The following is a 17,458-nucleotide window of genomic DNA, read 5'->3' on the forward strand; positions in this document are numbered from 1 at the left end:
CCTGATGCTGGGAAAGATTGAAGGCAGGAGGAGAAGGGGACAACAGAGAATGAGATGGTTGGATGGCATCACCGACTCAATGGACCTGAGTTTGAGCAAGCTCCAGGTGTTGGTGACGGACAGGGAAGGCTAGCGTACTGTAGTCCATGAGGTCACAAAGAGTCGGGCACGACTGAGCAACTGAAATGAACTGAAGTTATTCACAAATAATTTTATTATATTTCTGCATTCTATAAATGTATAGTGTATATGTTTTATATTCTAATGTAATCAGGAATTAATAGAAATCAATATAAAACTAAGTATCGCTATCTGTGGGAATCCTATCACAATTCAACTTTACTCACCTTGCATTAATGTCACAATCTACAGTTTCTTGCTATAAATAGAAAACTTTAAAAATCATATAACAGACCACAACAGGGTGGAAAAGCAGGCCAAAAAGTTGCAAAGAGCCTGCCAGCTACATCCTACAAATGCAATCATAAACATAAAGCAGTACAAACTGAAATGGTTCATAATCCCACACACACTTAACACCAACTCTGCCACTCTATCAGGATTATACTAAGGTGTAATCTCTCTGGGGTGACTTGAGATAAAATGCTGTTGTGTCAAGGGATACTATATACTGGGTGATGGGAGTACAAGGAAGTAGATCTCTAGAGCTCTGGCTGTGTCCCCAAAGGTCTACGTTAAATTGTTGCCCCATTTCCCCATAAGGTTTGCTTAACAATCAAAAGGCCTAAGGACAAAGAATGCTCAAATGGAAAAGAAATTCCATGGTACCTCAAAACCTCTTGTGTTCTTGAAATAAACTCCCGCTACCAAAAAAAAGTACTTGAGTTCATTTACTCAGTTTTTTATCCACTCAGCATATACTGAGTATGTCAGAAAAGACTCTGTATACACACACATACACAAATTTTGAATGTGAAAAATGGTAGGAAGGGAAAGTATGAAGTGTTATAGGGGATATAAATAGAGAACCTAACCTATTTCTGAGAAATCAAACCATTCCTGCCATCTTAAAAAGATCAAAATAATAATGAAATTTTCCTTTAAATCGGTAAACATTGAGCCAAAGAAATATGTGCTTAAATTACAGAGAAATGACTAGGCAAATAACCCAAAACAGAAACATCTTTGTTAAAGGAAATAAAATTTCTTCAATTCAGTGACTATTTTTATTCATCACTCATTCATCAAATACTTACTGAATGCTTTCTGTGAATCAAACACCAGGAATAAAGCATGAAACAAGTTATACCATGGAACTTGGTCCTAAGTACCCTATGGAACTTAAAATCTACTATAGTATTCAGATACATAAGAAGCAATTACAACCCAAGAAAGTAACTGTCATAATGGTAAATATGGTTTCTATTGGAGCTTCAAAGACAGATGTGTTGTAGCCATATAATTCCAAGAAATATGCAAACATATGAACGAGAATAGTCTAAAGAAACATCAAACTTCTAGTCTAATTCAGAGCCCACAGCTAGAGGAAAAATTAGAAAGAAGACTGGAAAGAATAAACTGAAGGGTGAGGAAGTGTGAGAAGGAAATCTACCATTTAAGAGACTACCATGCCATTAAATCTTCAAAACAACTCTAAGATGGTAGGTGCAATGGGTATTGGGACTCTCTCTTCAGTATCCACTCCTCTACTCTGACACGTGTACACACACAGCATCTTTAATGACGACACGATATTATTTCCGAAGGTTATACATACAGGATGGAGAAGGCAGTGGCACCCCACTCCAGTACTCCTGCCTGGAAAATCCCATGGACGGAGGAGCCTGGTAGGCTGCAGTCCATGGGGTCGCTAAGAGTTGGACACGACCGTGAGACTTCACTTTCACTTTTCACTTTAATGCATTGGAGAAGGAAATGGCAACCCACTCCAGTGTTCTTGCCTGGAGAATCACAGGGACGGGTGGGCTGCCGTCTCTGGGGTCGCACAGAGTCGGACACGACTGAAGCGACTTAGCAGCAGCATACATACAGGAAACATTGGGAACAACTCTACAGGAGGCTGACACGACAAGTTGAAAAGTTTGGACGTTATTAAAAACAAAGGCGTGGGTGTCTGTGCCAAGTCGCTTCAGTTGTGTCTGACTTTTTGCAACTCCATGAACCACAGCCCACCAGTCTCCTCTGTCCATGGGATTCTCCCTACAACAATACTGGAGTGGGTTGCCATGCCTTCCTCCAGGGGATCTTCCCCACCCCGGTACTGAACTCACATCTTGTACACTGGGGAGGGGGGTTCTTTACCATTAGTGCCACTTGGGAAGCAAAGGTGCTGGAACTCAAATGTCTGAATTTGTATCTTAATTATTTGTAGCTTAATCACTTACTGTGTGATCTTGGACAAGGTCCTTAACTTCTTTCTCTCTCTGCCTCCATTCCCTCATCTATTAAAGAGGAATAATCAGACCTACTTTATAAAGCTATTATGATAAATAAATGAATTAGTACACGTAAAACACTTAAAACAGTGCCTGGCACAGAGCAATCCTCTATTAAGCAAGAGGGAGTCAAAGGAGATTTCTGAGTGCATTGATCAGAATATGGTTTAAGAAAGTCAATTTAGCAGAATGGTATAGAGGGGAATCAGAGAAGGCAATGGCACCCCACTCCAGTACTCTCGCCTGGAAAATCCCATGGACGGAGGAGCCTGATAGGCTGCAGTCCATGGGGTCGCTAGGAGTCGGACACAACTGAGCGACTTCACTTTCACTTTTCACTTTCATGCATTGGAGAAGCAAATGGCAACCCACTGCAGTGTTCTTGCCTGGAGAACCCCAGGGACGGGGAGCCTGGTGGGCTGCCGTCTATGGGGTCGCACAGAGTCAGATACGACTGAAGCGACTTAGCAGCAGCAGCAGCATAGAGGGGAATACACACAAGATGGGAAAGTTACGGCAAGTTTTTATGAAACCCATTCAAGGTCTAAATGAGATGATGGCAGTGGGAAATGAAAAAGAACTAAGATATTGCAGAATCAGAATCGACAGGATTTAACAAATGACCAAATGAAGCAACCAGAGAGAAGAAAGAATAAAAGATGATTCTCTGACTTTCAACTTGGTAGACTAAGAGAACGGTAGTGTCAGGAACAGAAATAAGATTGTGTAAGGCGAGTTTAGGAATCCTGGTTTGTTTTTTTTTTATTTATTTAGTTGGAGGATAATTGCTATGCAGTATTGTGCTGGCTTCTGCCACACGTCAACATGAATCAGCCACAGATGCACACAGGTGGCTGGTATATTTTACATGGGGAGTTTTTTTTTTTTCAAACAAGTCTTTCCAAAAAGATAACTTAAAACTCAGCAAGATTTAAGACAATAATTATTATATTAGTAAGAAATAAGGTCCAAAATTCATAAGTTGAATATTAAAGCTATATTTTTATTAAACTATTTTTTCAATAAATATGATTCTAAGAAACAAATCTAATACAACTACTTAGAGATGGAATAGTAAATCAACAACAAAATATCTGCATTTCCTATAACAAAATTAGATTCTTAGAACCAAATATTGATACCACAGAGCGCTAACATGAAGTTTAACTTAAAATCTTCAGCTTCTACTTTAATAAGAAAGATATGATCTCAGAATTCTCTGTGAAGAATATTTTAACTTTCTATTTCTAACATAAGAATAAAAGGTATAATTTAAGGAGGGGTGTTATTTTTTAAATAGAAAATCTTGTGAATAGACAAATATTTTAAATCATATTTTAAAAACTTCTGAAATATAATTCTTATGAACACTGATAATATTAGGAAACCAGTCTTTAAGAACTTCGTAAGTTCAAAATGCAACCTAAAATCAGAATACTGAAAGTGAAAAGATAACACAGCACTACAGACTGTTTTCCCTACAGAAACAGAAAGCTTTAGCAGTGAAGCCATTTCCTCCCTTTTCATTTAATAATACACATCTCACTTTTCCCCCAAAACATGCCCCCCTCAAAAAAAAACAAAAATAAAAACCATTAAGATCACTGGTTATCTCCAACTTGACAAACCCAACAGATACTTTTCTGTTTCTCATCTCACCAGACCTGTCAGCAACCAGTTAACACAGCAGTTTATCACTCCATCATTTTTTAAACACTTCCCTTTCTGAGCTTTCCCAACACCACACAGCACTGGCCTTCTCCCTACGTTTCTGGCCATTTTTTCTTTGCAGACTTTCCTCTCCCACATTTGTACATTTTAGATTTCCTCAAGACAAAATCTGTTCTTTGCAATTCTCTATCTACACACACCCCTTTTCCTATATTATCTCATCTGTTCCCTTAGTGTTAATATTGACCATTGACCATAAGCCCAAGTTCATTATCTCCAGGCCCAACCTCTTTCGTGAACTCTGGATTTACTTTATTAAACTATCAAATAAATCTCTCAATAACAATTAAAACTAGACCAAATCTCCAAAACAGAACTTCTGATTCTCTCTGTTCTTAAAATTAATACGTTCATTCTAAAAATATTTACTGAGCACAGACGCAGGCATTGTGCTATATATACACTGACTCGACAATGTGAACTTGAGGGGGAGAGATGATAAATTGTAAAAAGAACTATGAAGGATATAAACAGTGTGCTCTGATAGAGACTAGGGGAAAGGGCTGCTCCTTCGGACGAGGAGTTCAAGATAGGCCTCCACAGTATTACAGTCTCTCTCTGGAAAACAGCGTCTTACCTGAACTGCCCCAGACAGAACCTAGGTATTTGTTCCCCACAAACACCCATCATGTGGCTTACAAGGTTCTAACTCTAAAATACACCTTGAAGTTGAAAAGTACTCTCAAGTAAGCAAAGGAGAGAGATGTGGACAAGTAATGGCAGCTGTGATACATGTCACAGAAGGAAATACAGACAGCTATGGAAGAAAACTAAAGTGAAATCTAACTTGGACAGGGAGAAATCAGAATAGGCTTCCTGAAGAAAGAATAATTAGGATAAGCCCAGACGATCACTACAAGAAGCTAAACAAAAAGCTATGTAAAATTATGCCCAAAACAAAGAACAACACAGCATGGCACATCCCAGAACCTAAAACAAATCCAAAGTGATAAAATCATAGAAAAGAGAGAGGGCTAGATTAAGACAAGGCCAGAAAAAAGCAACAAGTTATCAAAGATTAATGAGATCAGATCATGTCAACTTAAGAAGTCTTCCTCTGGCCAAATATGGGGCCAATTTGACTGTAATGGATGAAAACGCATCCAAGAGGTGATACTAAAACATGATAATTAAAATGGAGACATTCATCTAACTCAGTATAAATTATTCTAAAAAGTGATACACAAACTTTGGTGCTGACTTTCCTATAGCAAATAACCAAGTAAGTGGTAAGAGAAAGTTCACTAAGAAATAAATGCAGAAAGGACTAAAGAATCAGGATATTACCATTTTGCATCCCCTAACAAAATAGTGGGTTCAGGCAATAATCAACAAAAAATGCTAAAACCAATAGTGAAAGAGGAATTTTATAATGGAATAGTCTGAAACCAACTAATCAACCTTAGCACCACTAAAAATGGGACAACAAGACACTATGTATGCAATACAAAGTACACTGCAAAATCTGTTGAATATTTTAAATTAAAAAAAAAAAAACAAACCCTGAACCCAAGTCTAGTCAAGTATCTAACCATCAGTTTTCAGGAAAGAGAGAGTAAGTTGTAGCAGTGGTTCTCAAACTTGAGCATTAAGAATCACCTGGAGGGTCTGGTTAAAATATAGACTGCTGGGAACCAGTAAGAATTAAAGGAAACCATTAGAGATCAGTCAAAAAGAGAACATGGGAAATTTCATAGAAAAAACGATCCATTTTAAAAACAAAAACGTTTTTAGGCACATAATTACAAACTCAATATGCAGACTGATTCAAACAAACCTACTATAAAAAGACATCTTGAAAAAATCTGAATATAGACTAAGAATAGATAATATTAATAGATATATAAACAATATACAATATTAATAAGTAATAAAACATAATAATAATAGAATAACAGCTATGTTAAAAATAACCTTATTTTTAAAAATTAAGAACTCGAGGCTACAGATTTCACAAAAGCCACACCACCACAAGCCACATTAAGGAGTTTGGTCCTAAACTGAATGGTTTTATACATAAGCATGAAATCATCATAGTAACAACTTCTGGTTGTGAAAGCCATATGCTAAGCACTGCATTAAGTGCTCAACATGACTTACCTCTTTGAACCCTTAAAACAACTGTGTTGTGGAGATTTTAAATTCTACATCATTTTGCCTGCTGATCATGATCTGAATTAGCATTTTTTTTAAAGGATGAATTTTGAAAACAGTTTGCAGAAAAGCAACAGTGATGACAGAAAAACCAATTAAGAGGTTGTTACTCCTGCTACAGACAGTGTAAGGACAAATGTTCATGCGTTAGGAATAAAATGAAAATACAGAAACTGCTTTTTGAACAAAACATGAATTATGTCCTCCAGACATTTACCTCTCAAACAATCTTCTTCATGAAATTAGACTTCTTTCAATAATTTTTTTAAGACTTAGTTTATTAACACAACACAGTTTACTGTTACCTTCACTAATATACCTCATGACAATGCCACACAGTTGCTATTATTAACACCATTTTTAGATGAAGAGAGTTTTTTTAATATTTATTTATTTGTGCTTCCCTGGTGGCTCAGAATGTAAATTAATTTGTCTACAATTCAGGAGACCCATGTTTGATCCCTGGGTGAAGATTCCTTGAAGAAGGAAATGGCAACCCACTCCAGTACTCTTGCCTGGAGAATCCCATGGACAGAGGAGCCTGGCAGACTACAGTCCACGGGGTCGCAAAGAGTCAGACACGACTGAGTGACTAACACACACATTTATTTATTTGGCTGTGCCAGGTCTTAGTTGAGGCATATAGGATCACTGATTTTTGTTGCAGCATGTAGGATTTTTAGCTGAGGCATGTGGGATCTAATTCCCTGACCAGGGATCAAACCCAGGCCCCCTGCATTGAGAGTGTGGACTCTTACCCACTGGACCACCAGGGAAGTCCTGAGAATTCTATTTACTCATTTGCTAACTTTTATAATTTCATTTATTTTCAGCTGTGCTGAGTCTTCGCTGCTGAGTGGGCTTTTCTCTAGTTGCGGTGAGCAGGAGTTACTCTCTGGAAGTGCGCAGGTTTCTCATCGTGGTGGCTTCTCCTGTTGCAGAGCACAGGGTTTACGGCTCCAGGCTTCAGTAGTTGAGGCTCCTGGGCTCTAGAACACAGGCTCAATAATTGTGTCACACAGGCTTAGTTGCTCCACAGCATGTGGCATCTTCCCAGATAAGGGACTGATCTGTGTCTCCTGCACTGGCAGGTGGATTCTTTACCACTAAGCCACCACGGAAGCCCCTGAGAATTTTATTTTTAAAGCAATTTATGTGTACTGAAGTTATTGAACTTACACTGAATTCTTACTTCCACCAAAAAGTATCCCGATGGAGATAATATAAAGGGTATCTTCCCCTAGAAAGCACTGTCTTTCCCAAATTCTTTAAAAGATGAAAACAAATTACTGTTTCACTTCTATAAATTATTACAATAATATTCTTCTTGTGATACACTACACTCATCTCCAGCTCTGGAAGCTTAGACAGGACAAGCACCAGGAACTTGTCAGGTAAGGAACTTAAGACTGAAAGGAAGGGAGTAATCCCTGACCATATTTTTCAATGGAGTAACTATGAAAGGCAATATTGAAAAGCTCCTAAGGCTTCTCTGTCTCAAGTCTTTCCTATCCTTTCCTGGCTTATCACCATTGGACCTTGTATACTGCTTACTCTAGGAACTGACTCTTACAGGCTGAGCTATAGTTAGCTGCCAATGGCTAACTGTGTCCAAGCCTGATTTAACAACTTAAGCTGACTAAAACAAAACCAAAAAAGGATTCTAGAAAGGAAAGCATTGTATACTGGTATAAAAACTAAGTTTTAGTCTATTCAAAAAACTGAGCTACATAAAAAGATGCTAAACATCGTTTATTATTTGGGAAAGGCAAATTAAAACCACAAGATACCACTAGACCCATTAACATGGGAAACAAATCTAAAAAGAGTGGATGTATGTATAACATTCACTTTGCTGTACACCTGAAACTAACACTAACACTGTAAATCTACTACACTCCAAGGGGAAAAAAATGTAAAGATTCTAAAATGGTTAACAAGGCAAACTTTATGTTAGGTATTTTTTACAATACAAAAAAATTTTTTTAATTTAAAAAACCAGACTAATGGGACTTCACTGGTGGTCCAATGTCCAAGACTCTGAACTCCCAATGCAGGGGGCCCTGGTTCGATCCCTGGTCAGGTAGCTAGCTAGATCCCACTTGCCACAACTAAGATCCAGTGAAACCAAGTAAATAATTTAAAAAAAAAAAACAAAACAGACTAACAATATCTGGTTTTGAAGAGAATCTGGAGCAACTGTAAACTTCGTACATTACTAGTGGGACTATGAATAGTACAACTACTTTGGGAAAAGTTTGGCAATTTTTTTTTTTTAAGTTAAGCATATGACCCAGCAATCCCACTCCAAGAGAAATGAAAGTGCATTTCCACATAAAGATTTGTTCACAAACGTTCACCAGCAGCACTGTTCAATACAGCCCAAATTTGAAAAGAACCCAAAATGTCTGCCAACCAGTGAATGGATAAACAAATTGTGGTATACTATTCAGCCCAGCCCCCTCCCCCCACCCAAAAAAACTGAAGGAACTACAGAAAAAAACGCAACAACTTGGATGAATCTCAAAATCACTCTGAGTTAAAGTAGCCAGACACAGAAGCCTATAAACAGTATGTTTACATTTACATGAAATTCTAAAAAAATCGAAACTTCTATCATTAAACAGAAAGCAGGTCAGCGATTGCCCTGGGTGAGGTGGAGTTAAGGAATGATAGCAAAGGGGCATGAGGAAATTTTCTGGGTGATGAAGTGTTCTAAAAATTCACTGGGGTTGTGGGTACACAACTGTGTGTGTGTGTGTGTGTGTGTGTGTGTAAAAACAATGAAATTATTAAAAAAAAAAAAACACAAGACTTAGGTTGATCAAATTTGCAAGTTGCTAGGCACTGGAGAAGGAAATGGCAACCCACTCCAGTGTTCTTGCCTGGAGAATCCCAGGGACGGGGGAGCCTGGTGGGCTGCCGTCTATGGGGTCGAATAGAGTCGGACACGACTGAAGCGACTTAGCAGCAGCAGGTATATATATATATGACATTACTCAGTTTTCATTTTCTCACATGTACACTTCTACATTTTTTAAAGTAACACCTTCCATATTGCACTGCAGTTATTGTGCTTACACATCATTCTTACATACAAAAAAGGATCATGTAGTTATCTATACTGCTACTTGCCCTATCTCACATGGTTGTTGTGAAACATCACATGAGATAACTGATGAGAAAGTGCTCTGGCAACTCTAAAGTAGGATTACACAACCATATTGTAGACTTACATTTTTTAAAAAAATAACCTTTTTTCCACAATTACTTGAGATGCTTGAAAATCTAGATACCTCAAAGTAAATCTTTGCCTAGAAATAGAAAGCCTATTCAAATGTCACCTTTTTAGTATAGCCCCCAAACTTGCTTTCTACTGACCCTTGATTTACTGGATGGCTAGATGTAGTACTATCTAGACTGCAGTTTCATTTTTCAAAAGAAAAGCACTAAAGAAATCTTTAAAGAAAGTCATTAGATAAGCATGGCAAGACACTTCCCAGTAGAAAAAAACAAAAGCTAGATAACTGTCTTTATTAAGTACTGTTTCAAGATGTTCACCTCTGAGATTTTTTCCCCTCTAAAAGTCAGTGACATTTCTTTCCATTTAATACTTCAATTCCACATATTACAGAATGTTTACTAACGGGGCTTGCATTAGTGAGAGAGGGTGAATAATTTTAAAGTTAGCAAAACCTTTTAAACCGGTGCGGTACAGTCATTTCAGAATGTGACTGTTTCAAAATTTAACAGATTCTCATTTTTTCCTAGTACTGCTGTACAACTAGGCTCTTTGCTACCCTACCAGGTTTGAGTGACATTTGACATTCAGCCTACTTACATTCACAAGTTTCCACACTGCAACAAGTATTAAGGCTGTCTGAAAGACATATCTCTTCATCAAATGAAGTTTCGAAACTAAACTTTATCTACAATTCAGGTTTATATTACAGGGTCTTACAATCTTAAAAAGTTTTTTTTTTTTTTTTTTTTTACCAGCAACAGGTACTATAACCAAGCCTGTAATACCACAAAATATCTTGGTATCATTGTCAATTTTTATAGACTCGTTTTTAGGAACAGTTCCAACGGGATGGTCAATTCTAGGGCCATGCTTCATTTGACTCAGCGCAGCTTCATTCTAGTCAATTATAAGCACAACCTCTTAGGTTTCACATTTCTCCTTCGACAATATTCAGGCCACTCGGTCCGGTATCTGCAAACCTCTAATTTAGATTTACAAGAAATCTGAAAGAACGGCAGCTTGCCGACACGCTCCTCCAGCCTTCTCTACACTCCGAAGGCTGGCCAAAACGTGCTGCTCTCTCCACAACAGCAACCAAGCTGGAACCGAGCACCCAGAGGACGACCAGCCGCGGGGAGGAGGGGAGAACTTTTCGGCCCGGAGGACGACGGTTGAGGTCCAATCCAGCCCGCGCCCAATTCTACGCGTCGCCAGGAAGGAGTGTGGCCCCTAAGCTCAGGCCGCGATGCTCCGCCTGGAGTGGCAGAGCCGCGCGTGGCCGCCGAGCAAGACGTAAACAAACCGCCCGGGACAAGGGGGTAAGGGGCGACCGTGGGGGAGGGGGGAGAGGACCGCGCTCGAACCCTCCAGCGCTGGTCTGCAGCTGCCCTGCCCCTCCCGACCAAGGCCCTGATCCCGGTACCGGGGCGACACTACTGCGCGAGCGTGAACTTCGAGAAAGCCTCAGCGCCTCTGGAAAGTGGACCCCCACTAGGCCATCGGCTCCGCGCCCCTCGCCCCTAGCCCTGCGGCGACCTACCTGAACGCGCAGTCCGGGTCCCTCGCATCCCGACCGGGCGCGCCCAGGCCGTTCCTCTTGCTGAAGAGCTTCTGGAACAGGGTAGGGGCCATGGTGGCCACGGCCAGGCCGGGGTCGCTCCTCAGGGAACTCACCAGGCCCCCGCTCCTAGAGCTGCCCCGCCACCCCCATAGGCGCCTCAGTCATATGACAGAAATTAGTCACTTCAAACGGCCACGGCGCGCGGGGCGGGGCGCGAGCCAAAGCCGGCGTCCATTGGCTGGCGGTGAGCCGCATCACGTGGCGGCGCGCAGAGCAGAGTGCAAGGCGGGGATCCTGGGCGGAGTTGGAGCCCATAGGCTGGCTGGTGGAGATCCTCACGTGGCAGCTCACGGGGCGGGGCATGCGCGGAGGGAAGAGGCGGGGGGCTGGTTGTGTCTGAAGATGTGGAGGAGGGACGAGCTCCGGTCCTTGTCTTTCTCCGTGACGCCTTCAGTTGCTAGCTGAGCCTAAGGCGGGGTGCTGCGAGGACCACGCCAGGGCCTGTGGAGTACAGAAGCCTTCACCTCCCGCACCCATGACACAAGAGAAGTTCAGGGCACCACTAGCAACCGACTCTTTGCCGCCGTCCCTTCCTCAATCTGTGTGGCTTCGCACCTCCATACATAGGCGCCGGGTGGAGTCTGGTGGCCTCCGGAGCAGAAAAGGCGCGCGAGCCTACCCCGGGGACTGCGGCGCGGGCTGGACTTTAAGCCCGAGGCCACAGGCCCGCCCAGGCGGGCCACGGAGTGGTTTATGCTCAGAGCTTGACTGTGCGAGACTGGCTCTTGGGTCTAGGGGAGGACCCTGCCGAGACACTCCGCGGGCAGCGGGGCCCCCCTACCCCAGATGTTTCCCACTAGCGCCTCGAACCCTGACACCAGGAATTAGCCCCTTTGAAGAGTTAACCATAGGAGGCTCGAGATTTACACTCAGTGACGAGGTATGGAAAGAGGAACTGTCAAATTGTGAGCAAATGAGTTTTAATTGGCAGAATACCCTTTCCAAAGAAAAAGATTGCTCATAAATGACCTTAACAGCCTACTTAAATTTGGCTTCCCTGGTGGCTCAAACAGTAAAGAATCTGCCTTTGATCCCTGGAGACCCGGGTTTGATCCCTGGGCGGGGAAGATCCCCTGGAGAAGGAAATGGCAACCCACTCCAGTATTCTTGCCTGGAGAATCCCATGGACAGAGGAGCCTGGCCGGTTGCTGTCCATGGAGTTGCAAAGAGTCAGACACCACTGAGTGACAAAACATTTAAACTTTCACACTACTTAAACCTAGGGAACCAAAATTTATCAGGGTTTGGATCAAATTGGTCTTACAGATCTTACGTACCCCTACCATTTCACCCACTGCCACTCCAGGATGAGGAATTTTGTACCATGGGATGCAGTTCTCTGACAGAGATGGATGTCAGGAAATTACTGGTATGTGGTTTGGAAGGTCAGAGTAAAACACTTCGTTGAGAATTTCATTTACCTAAGGATACAAATCAAATTGTTTTTTCTTTAAGTGGCTACCAACTCACATGATTTGCAGCTTGAGTTTATGCTATAAAATAAGTGGTCTCATATAGAAAAAAAAAAGAAAATAGGCAGAATATATATCACAGAGAATATCAGTGGTCATGTAACAACCAAGTTTCAATGTTAATAATTTTTAAAATGCTATTTGTAGGCGGTTAAGAAACTAATTTCGAGACTTCCCTGGTGGTACAGTGAAGAATCCGCCCGCCAATGCAGGGGATACGGGTTAGACTCCAGAGAGAGTCCACATGCGCTTGGGGGAACTAAACCCATGCGCCACAACTACTGAGCCAGTGTTCTGCAATAAAAGAAGCCACTTCAATGAGAAGCCTGTGTCTCACAACTGGAGAGTAGCCCCTGCATGCTGCAACTAGAGAAGCGCCCACATGCAGCAAGGAAGAGCCAGCACAGCCATAAAGAAATAGTCTTTTAAAAAACTAATATATTCATCCCACAATGTTTAAGTGCCCCGGTCTAGGCACTGGGGAGCCAAAGTAAACAAAAAAGACAGGGCTAAATTTCTATATGTTTTAGGGTTTTGGAGGTTTGATTTAGTTGCCAAGTTGTGTCTGACTCTGTGACGCAACCCCCCCCCACCCCTTCCCCCGCCCCCGCATAGATTGTAGCCCACCAGGCTCCTCCAACCATGGAATTCTCCAGGCGAGAGTATGGGAGTTGGGTTGCCATTTCCTTCTCCAGGGGATCTTCTATATGAGAAAACAGTAAGTAAAAGGTAGTTTGAAACTACTACTGTTGTGAGTGAAAATTGCACAATGAAATGAGTGTGTAGGGGAGGCCTCTGAGGAGGTGACATCTGAAGTGCTCAGGTTAAGAATCATTCAGAGTTTCTCCATACATTGCTTAAGTTCCAGAATTACTGAGCAATACAAGCTCAAAATAGTAAGACTGTCTTCCCCTATAAACTTAAGATATCTTAATTCTATGGTGCCAAACACTGAAAGATTTCTAATGAGGCAAAAGACACAATGTATATTTTTCTCACAAAATGTGAATGCAGAATAAAACTTTTATAAACAAAAAATGAAGTCAGTGCAATTTTTTAAAGTGAGAAAACGCACATCCTATAAGTCAATTAATGAAGCAGTCATTTTGGGAAGTTTTGCTTTTACACTAGCAAGTATCACTAAATGAGTGCTAGTGGAAATGGGCTCAAGTCTGTCTACATAGGGCAAACGACATGATGAGGAATCATGGCTGATTCATGGCTGGCACAGAGAAGTCTAGAAGTTCCATGTCCCCTCAGAAGTTTCTAAATACAATAACCTCATGTGCTTTCATCTTGGGAAAAAGTTACTTCATGGATAATTATAGGTAATAGTAAGGAAAAGAACATAAACTTGCATAAGAGATACTTACTTTTAGTATCCTCTAATCAAGTAACAGCTTCATTTCTGTGGTCTCATTTTATCTTATACTTGAAAGGTACAGAAAAAAGACAAAATTTATTGGGTTGGACAAAAGATTCATTTGTTTTTCCCCATACAATGGCTCTAGAAACACTTAGTTATCTTTAACTTAAAACAGTTTTGTCATATCGTACTGTGACAGCTGTCATATCAGCATGTGTTTTTTTTTTAAAAACATAAAAATTGGTGAATTTTTGTGTAGTGATTTTAATATTGAAGATGGAAGGAAAAAGCAACATTTTTGACATATGCTTTATTATTTCAAGAAAGGTAAAAACAACTGAAACGGAAAAAAAAGATGTATGCATAATTATTTTTGTATGGAGAAGCTGCTATGACTGACCGAGTGTTTCAAAAGTGGTTTGCTATGTTTCGTGCTGGAGATTTCTCACTGGATAATGCTCCACAGTTGGTTGGACAAGTTGTAGTTGATACGAATCAAACGGAGACATTAATTGAGAATAACCAATGTTATACTACATGGAAGATAGCTGACATGTTCAAAATATCCAAATCAAGTGATGAAATCATTTGTACCAGCTCAGTTATGTTAATTACTTTGATGTTTGGGTTCCACATAAGTTAACCGAAAAAAAAAAAATCTTCTTGACTGTATTTCCTCATGCAATTCTCTACTTAAACATAATGAAAATGTTCTGTTTTTAAAATAAACTGTGATAGGCAATGAAAAGTGGATACTTTACAATAATGTGGAATGGAAGAGATCATAGGCCAAGTGAAATGAACGACCACCAAACATGCCAAAGTCTGTTTTTCATCCAAAGATGGTGATGTTGTAAAAATGCTGGGATTGGAAAGGAGTCCACTAGTATGAGCTCCTTCCAGAAAGCCAAATAATTAATTGCAATAAGTACTGCCAATAAGTACTCCCAATTAGAACAGTTGAAAAGCATCTGCAATTAGTCAACAGAAAACGCATAATCCTCCATCAGGGTAACAAAGACTGCACGTTTCTTTGATGACAAAGCAAAAACTTACACACTTGACTGGCAAGTTCTGTCATTCACTGTATTCACCAGACATTGCACCTTGAGATTTCCATTTATTTCAGTCTTTACAAAATTCTCTCAATATCATGGTAATCCAAGTCTAGGCCCCGACCAGTAACGCTGAAGAATCTGAAGTTGAATGGTTCTATGAAGACCTACAAGACCTTCTAGAACTAACACCCCAAAATGATGTCCTTTTCATTATACGGGACTGGAATGCAAAAGTAGGAAGTCAAGAAACACCTGGAGTAACAGGCAAATTTGGCCTTGGAATATGGAATGAACCAGGGCAAAGGCTAATAGAGTTCCACCAAGAAAATGCACTGGTCATAGCAAACACCCTCTTCCAACAACACGAGAGAAACTCTATACATGGACATCATCAGATGGGCAACACCAAAATCAGACTGATTATATTCTTTGCAGCCAAAGATGGAGAAGCTCTATACAGTCAGCAAAAACAAGACCAGGAGCTGACTATGGCTCAGATCATGAACTCATTATTGCCAAATTCAGACTTAAATTGAAGAAAGTAGGGAAAACCACTAGACCATTCAGGTATGACCTAAATCAAATCCCTTATGACTATACAGTAGAAGTGAGAAATAGATTTAAGGGACTAGATTTGATAGACAGAGTGCCTGATGAACTATGGACGGAGGTTCATGACATTGTACAGGAGACTGGAATCAAGACCATCCCCAAGAAAAAGAAATGCAAAAAAGCAAAATGGCTGTCTGAGGACACCTTACAAATAGCTGTGAAAAGAACAGAAGTGAAAAGCAAAGGACAAAAGGAAAGATATACCCATTTGAATGCAGAGTTCCAAAGAATAGTAAGGAGAGATAAGACAGCCTTCCTCAGCGATCAATGTAAAGAAACAAAGGAAAACAACAGAATGGGAAAGACTAGAGATCTATTCAAGAAAATTAGAGACACCAAGGCAACATTTCATGCAACAATGAGCTCAGTAAAGGACAGAACGGAGAAGGCAATGGCACCCCACTCCAGTACTCTTGCCTGGAAAATCCCATGGATGGAGGAGCCTAGTAGGCTGCAGTCCATGGGGTCGCTAAGAGTTGGACACGACTGAGCGACTTCCCTTTCACTTTTCACTTTCATGCATTGGAGGAGGAAATGGCAACCCACTCCAGTGTTCTTGCTTGGAGAATCCCAGGGACGGGGGAGCCTGGTGGGCTGCCGTCAATGGGGTCACACAGAGTCGGACACAACTGAAGTGATGCAGCAGCAGCAAAGGACAGAAATGGTATGGAACTAACAGAAGCAGAAGATATCAAGAAGAGGTGACAAGAATACACAGAAGAAATGTACAAAAAAGATCTTCACAACCAAGATAATCACGATGGTGTGATCACTCACACTTACCTAGAGCCAGACATCCTGAAATGTGAAGTCAAGTGGGCCTTAGGAAGCATCACTATGAACAAAGCTAGTGGAGGTGATGGAATTCCAGTTGAGCTATTTCAAACCCTGAAAGATGATGCTGTGAAAGTGCTGCATTCGATATGCCAGCAAATTTGGAAAACTCAGCAGTGGTCACATCACTGGAAAAGGTCAGTTTTCATTCCAATCCCAAAGAAAGGCAATGCCAAAGAATGCTCAAACTTTACCGCACAATTGCACTCATCTCATACGCTAGTAAAGTAATGCTCAAAATTCTCCATCCAGGCTTCAGCAATACATGAACCAGGAAATTCCTGATGTTCAAGCTGGTTTTAGAAAAGGCAGAGGAACCAGAGATCAAATTGCCAACATCCGCTGGATCATGGAAAAAGCAAGAGAGTTCCAGAAAAACATCTATTTCTGCTTTACTGACTATGCCAAAGCCTTTGACTGTGTGGATCACAATAAACTGTGGAAAATTCTGAAGGAGATGGGAATACCAGACCACCTGACCTGCTTCTTGAGAAACCTGTATGCAGGTCAGGAAGCAACAGTTAGAACTGGACATGGAACAACAGACTGGTTCCAAATAGGAAAAGGAGTATGTCAAGGCTGTATATTGTCACCCTGTTTATTTAACTTATATGCAGAGTACATCATGAGAAACACTGGGCTGGAGGAAGCACAAGCTGGAATCAAGATTGCCGGGAGAAATATCAATAACCTCAGATATGCAGATGATACCACCCTTATGGCAGAAAGTGAAGAAGAACTAAAGAGCCTCGAGATGAAAGTAAGAGAGCAGAGTGAAAAAGTTGGCTTAAAGCTCAGCATTCAGAAAACAAAGATCATGTCATCTGGTCCCATCACTTCATGGGAAATAGATGGGGAAACAGTGTCAGACTTTATTTTTGGGGGCTCCAAAATCACTGCAGATGGTGACTGAAGCCATGAAATAAAAAGACGCTTACTCTTTGGAAGG

General features: G+C 40.8%; 1 protein-coding gene across 2 annotated transcripts in view; it reads right to left on the bottom strand.

The window, feature by feature from the left end:
- The window catches only part of FNIP1 (folliculin interacting protein 1), a 121,900-nt gene extending 110,612 nt beyond the window's left edge, over positions 1-11,288 (bottom strand). For both annotated transcript variants that reach the window (XM_010863571.1, XM_010863570.1), the window contains exon 1: positions 11,087-11,288. In XM_010863571.1, coding sequence (XP_010861873.1) covers positions 11,087-11,178 — 92 coding nt within the window. In that variant the 5' untranslated portion in view covers positions 11,179-11,288. The remainder of the gene's footprint in view (positions 1-11,086) is intronic.
- Between the last annotated feature and the right edge of the window lie 6,170 nt (positions 11,289-17,458).

The sequence above is a fragment of the Bison bison genome, unplaced genomic scaffold, assembly GCF_000754665.1.
Source record: "Bison bison bison isolate TAMUID 2011002044 unplaced genomic scaffold, Bison_UMD1.0 scf7180017864492, whole genome shotgun sequence".
Lineage (NCBI taxonomy): Eukaryota > Metazoa > Chordata > Mammalia > Artiodactyla > Bovidae > Bison > Bison bison.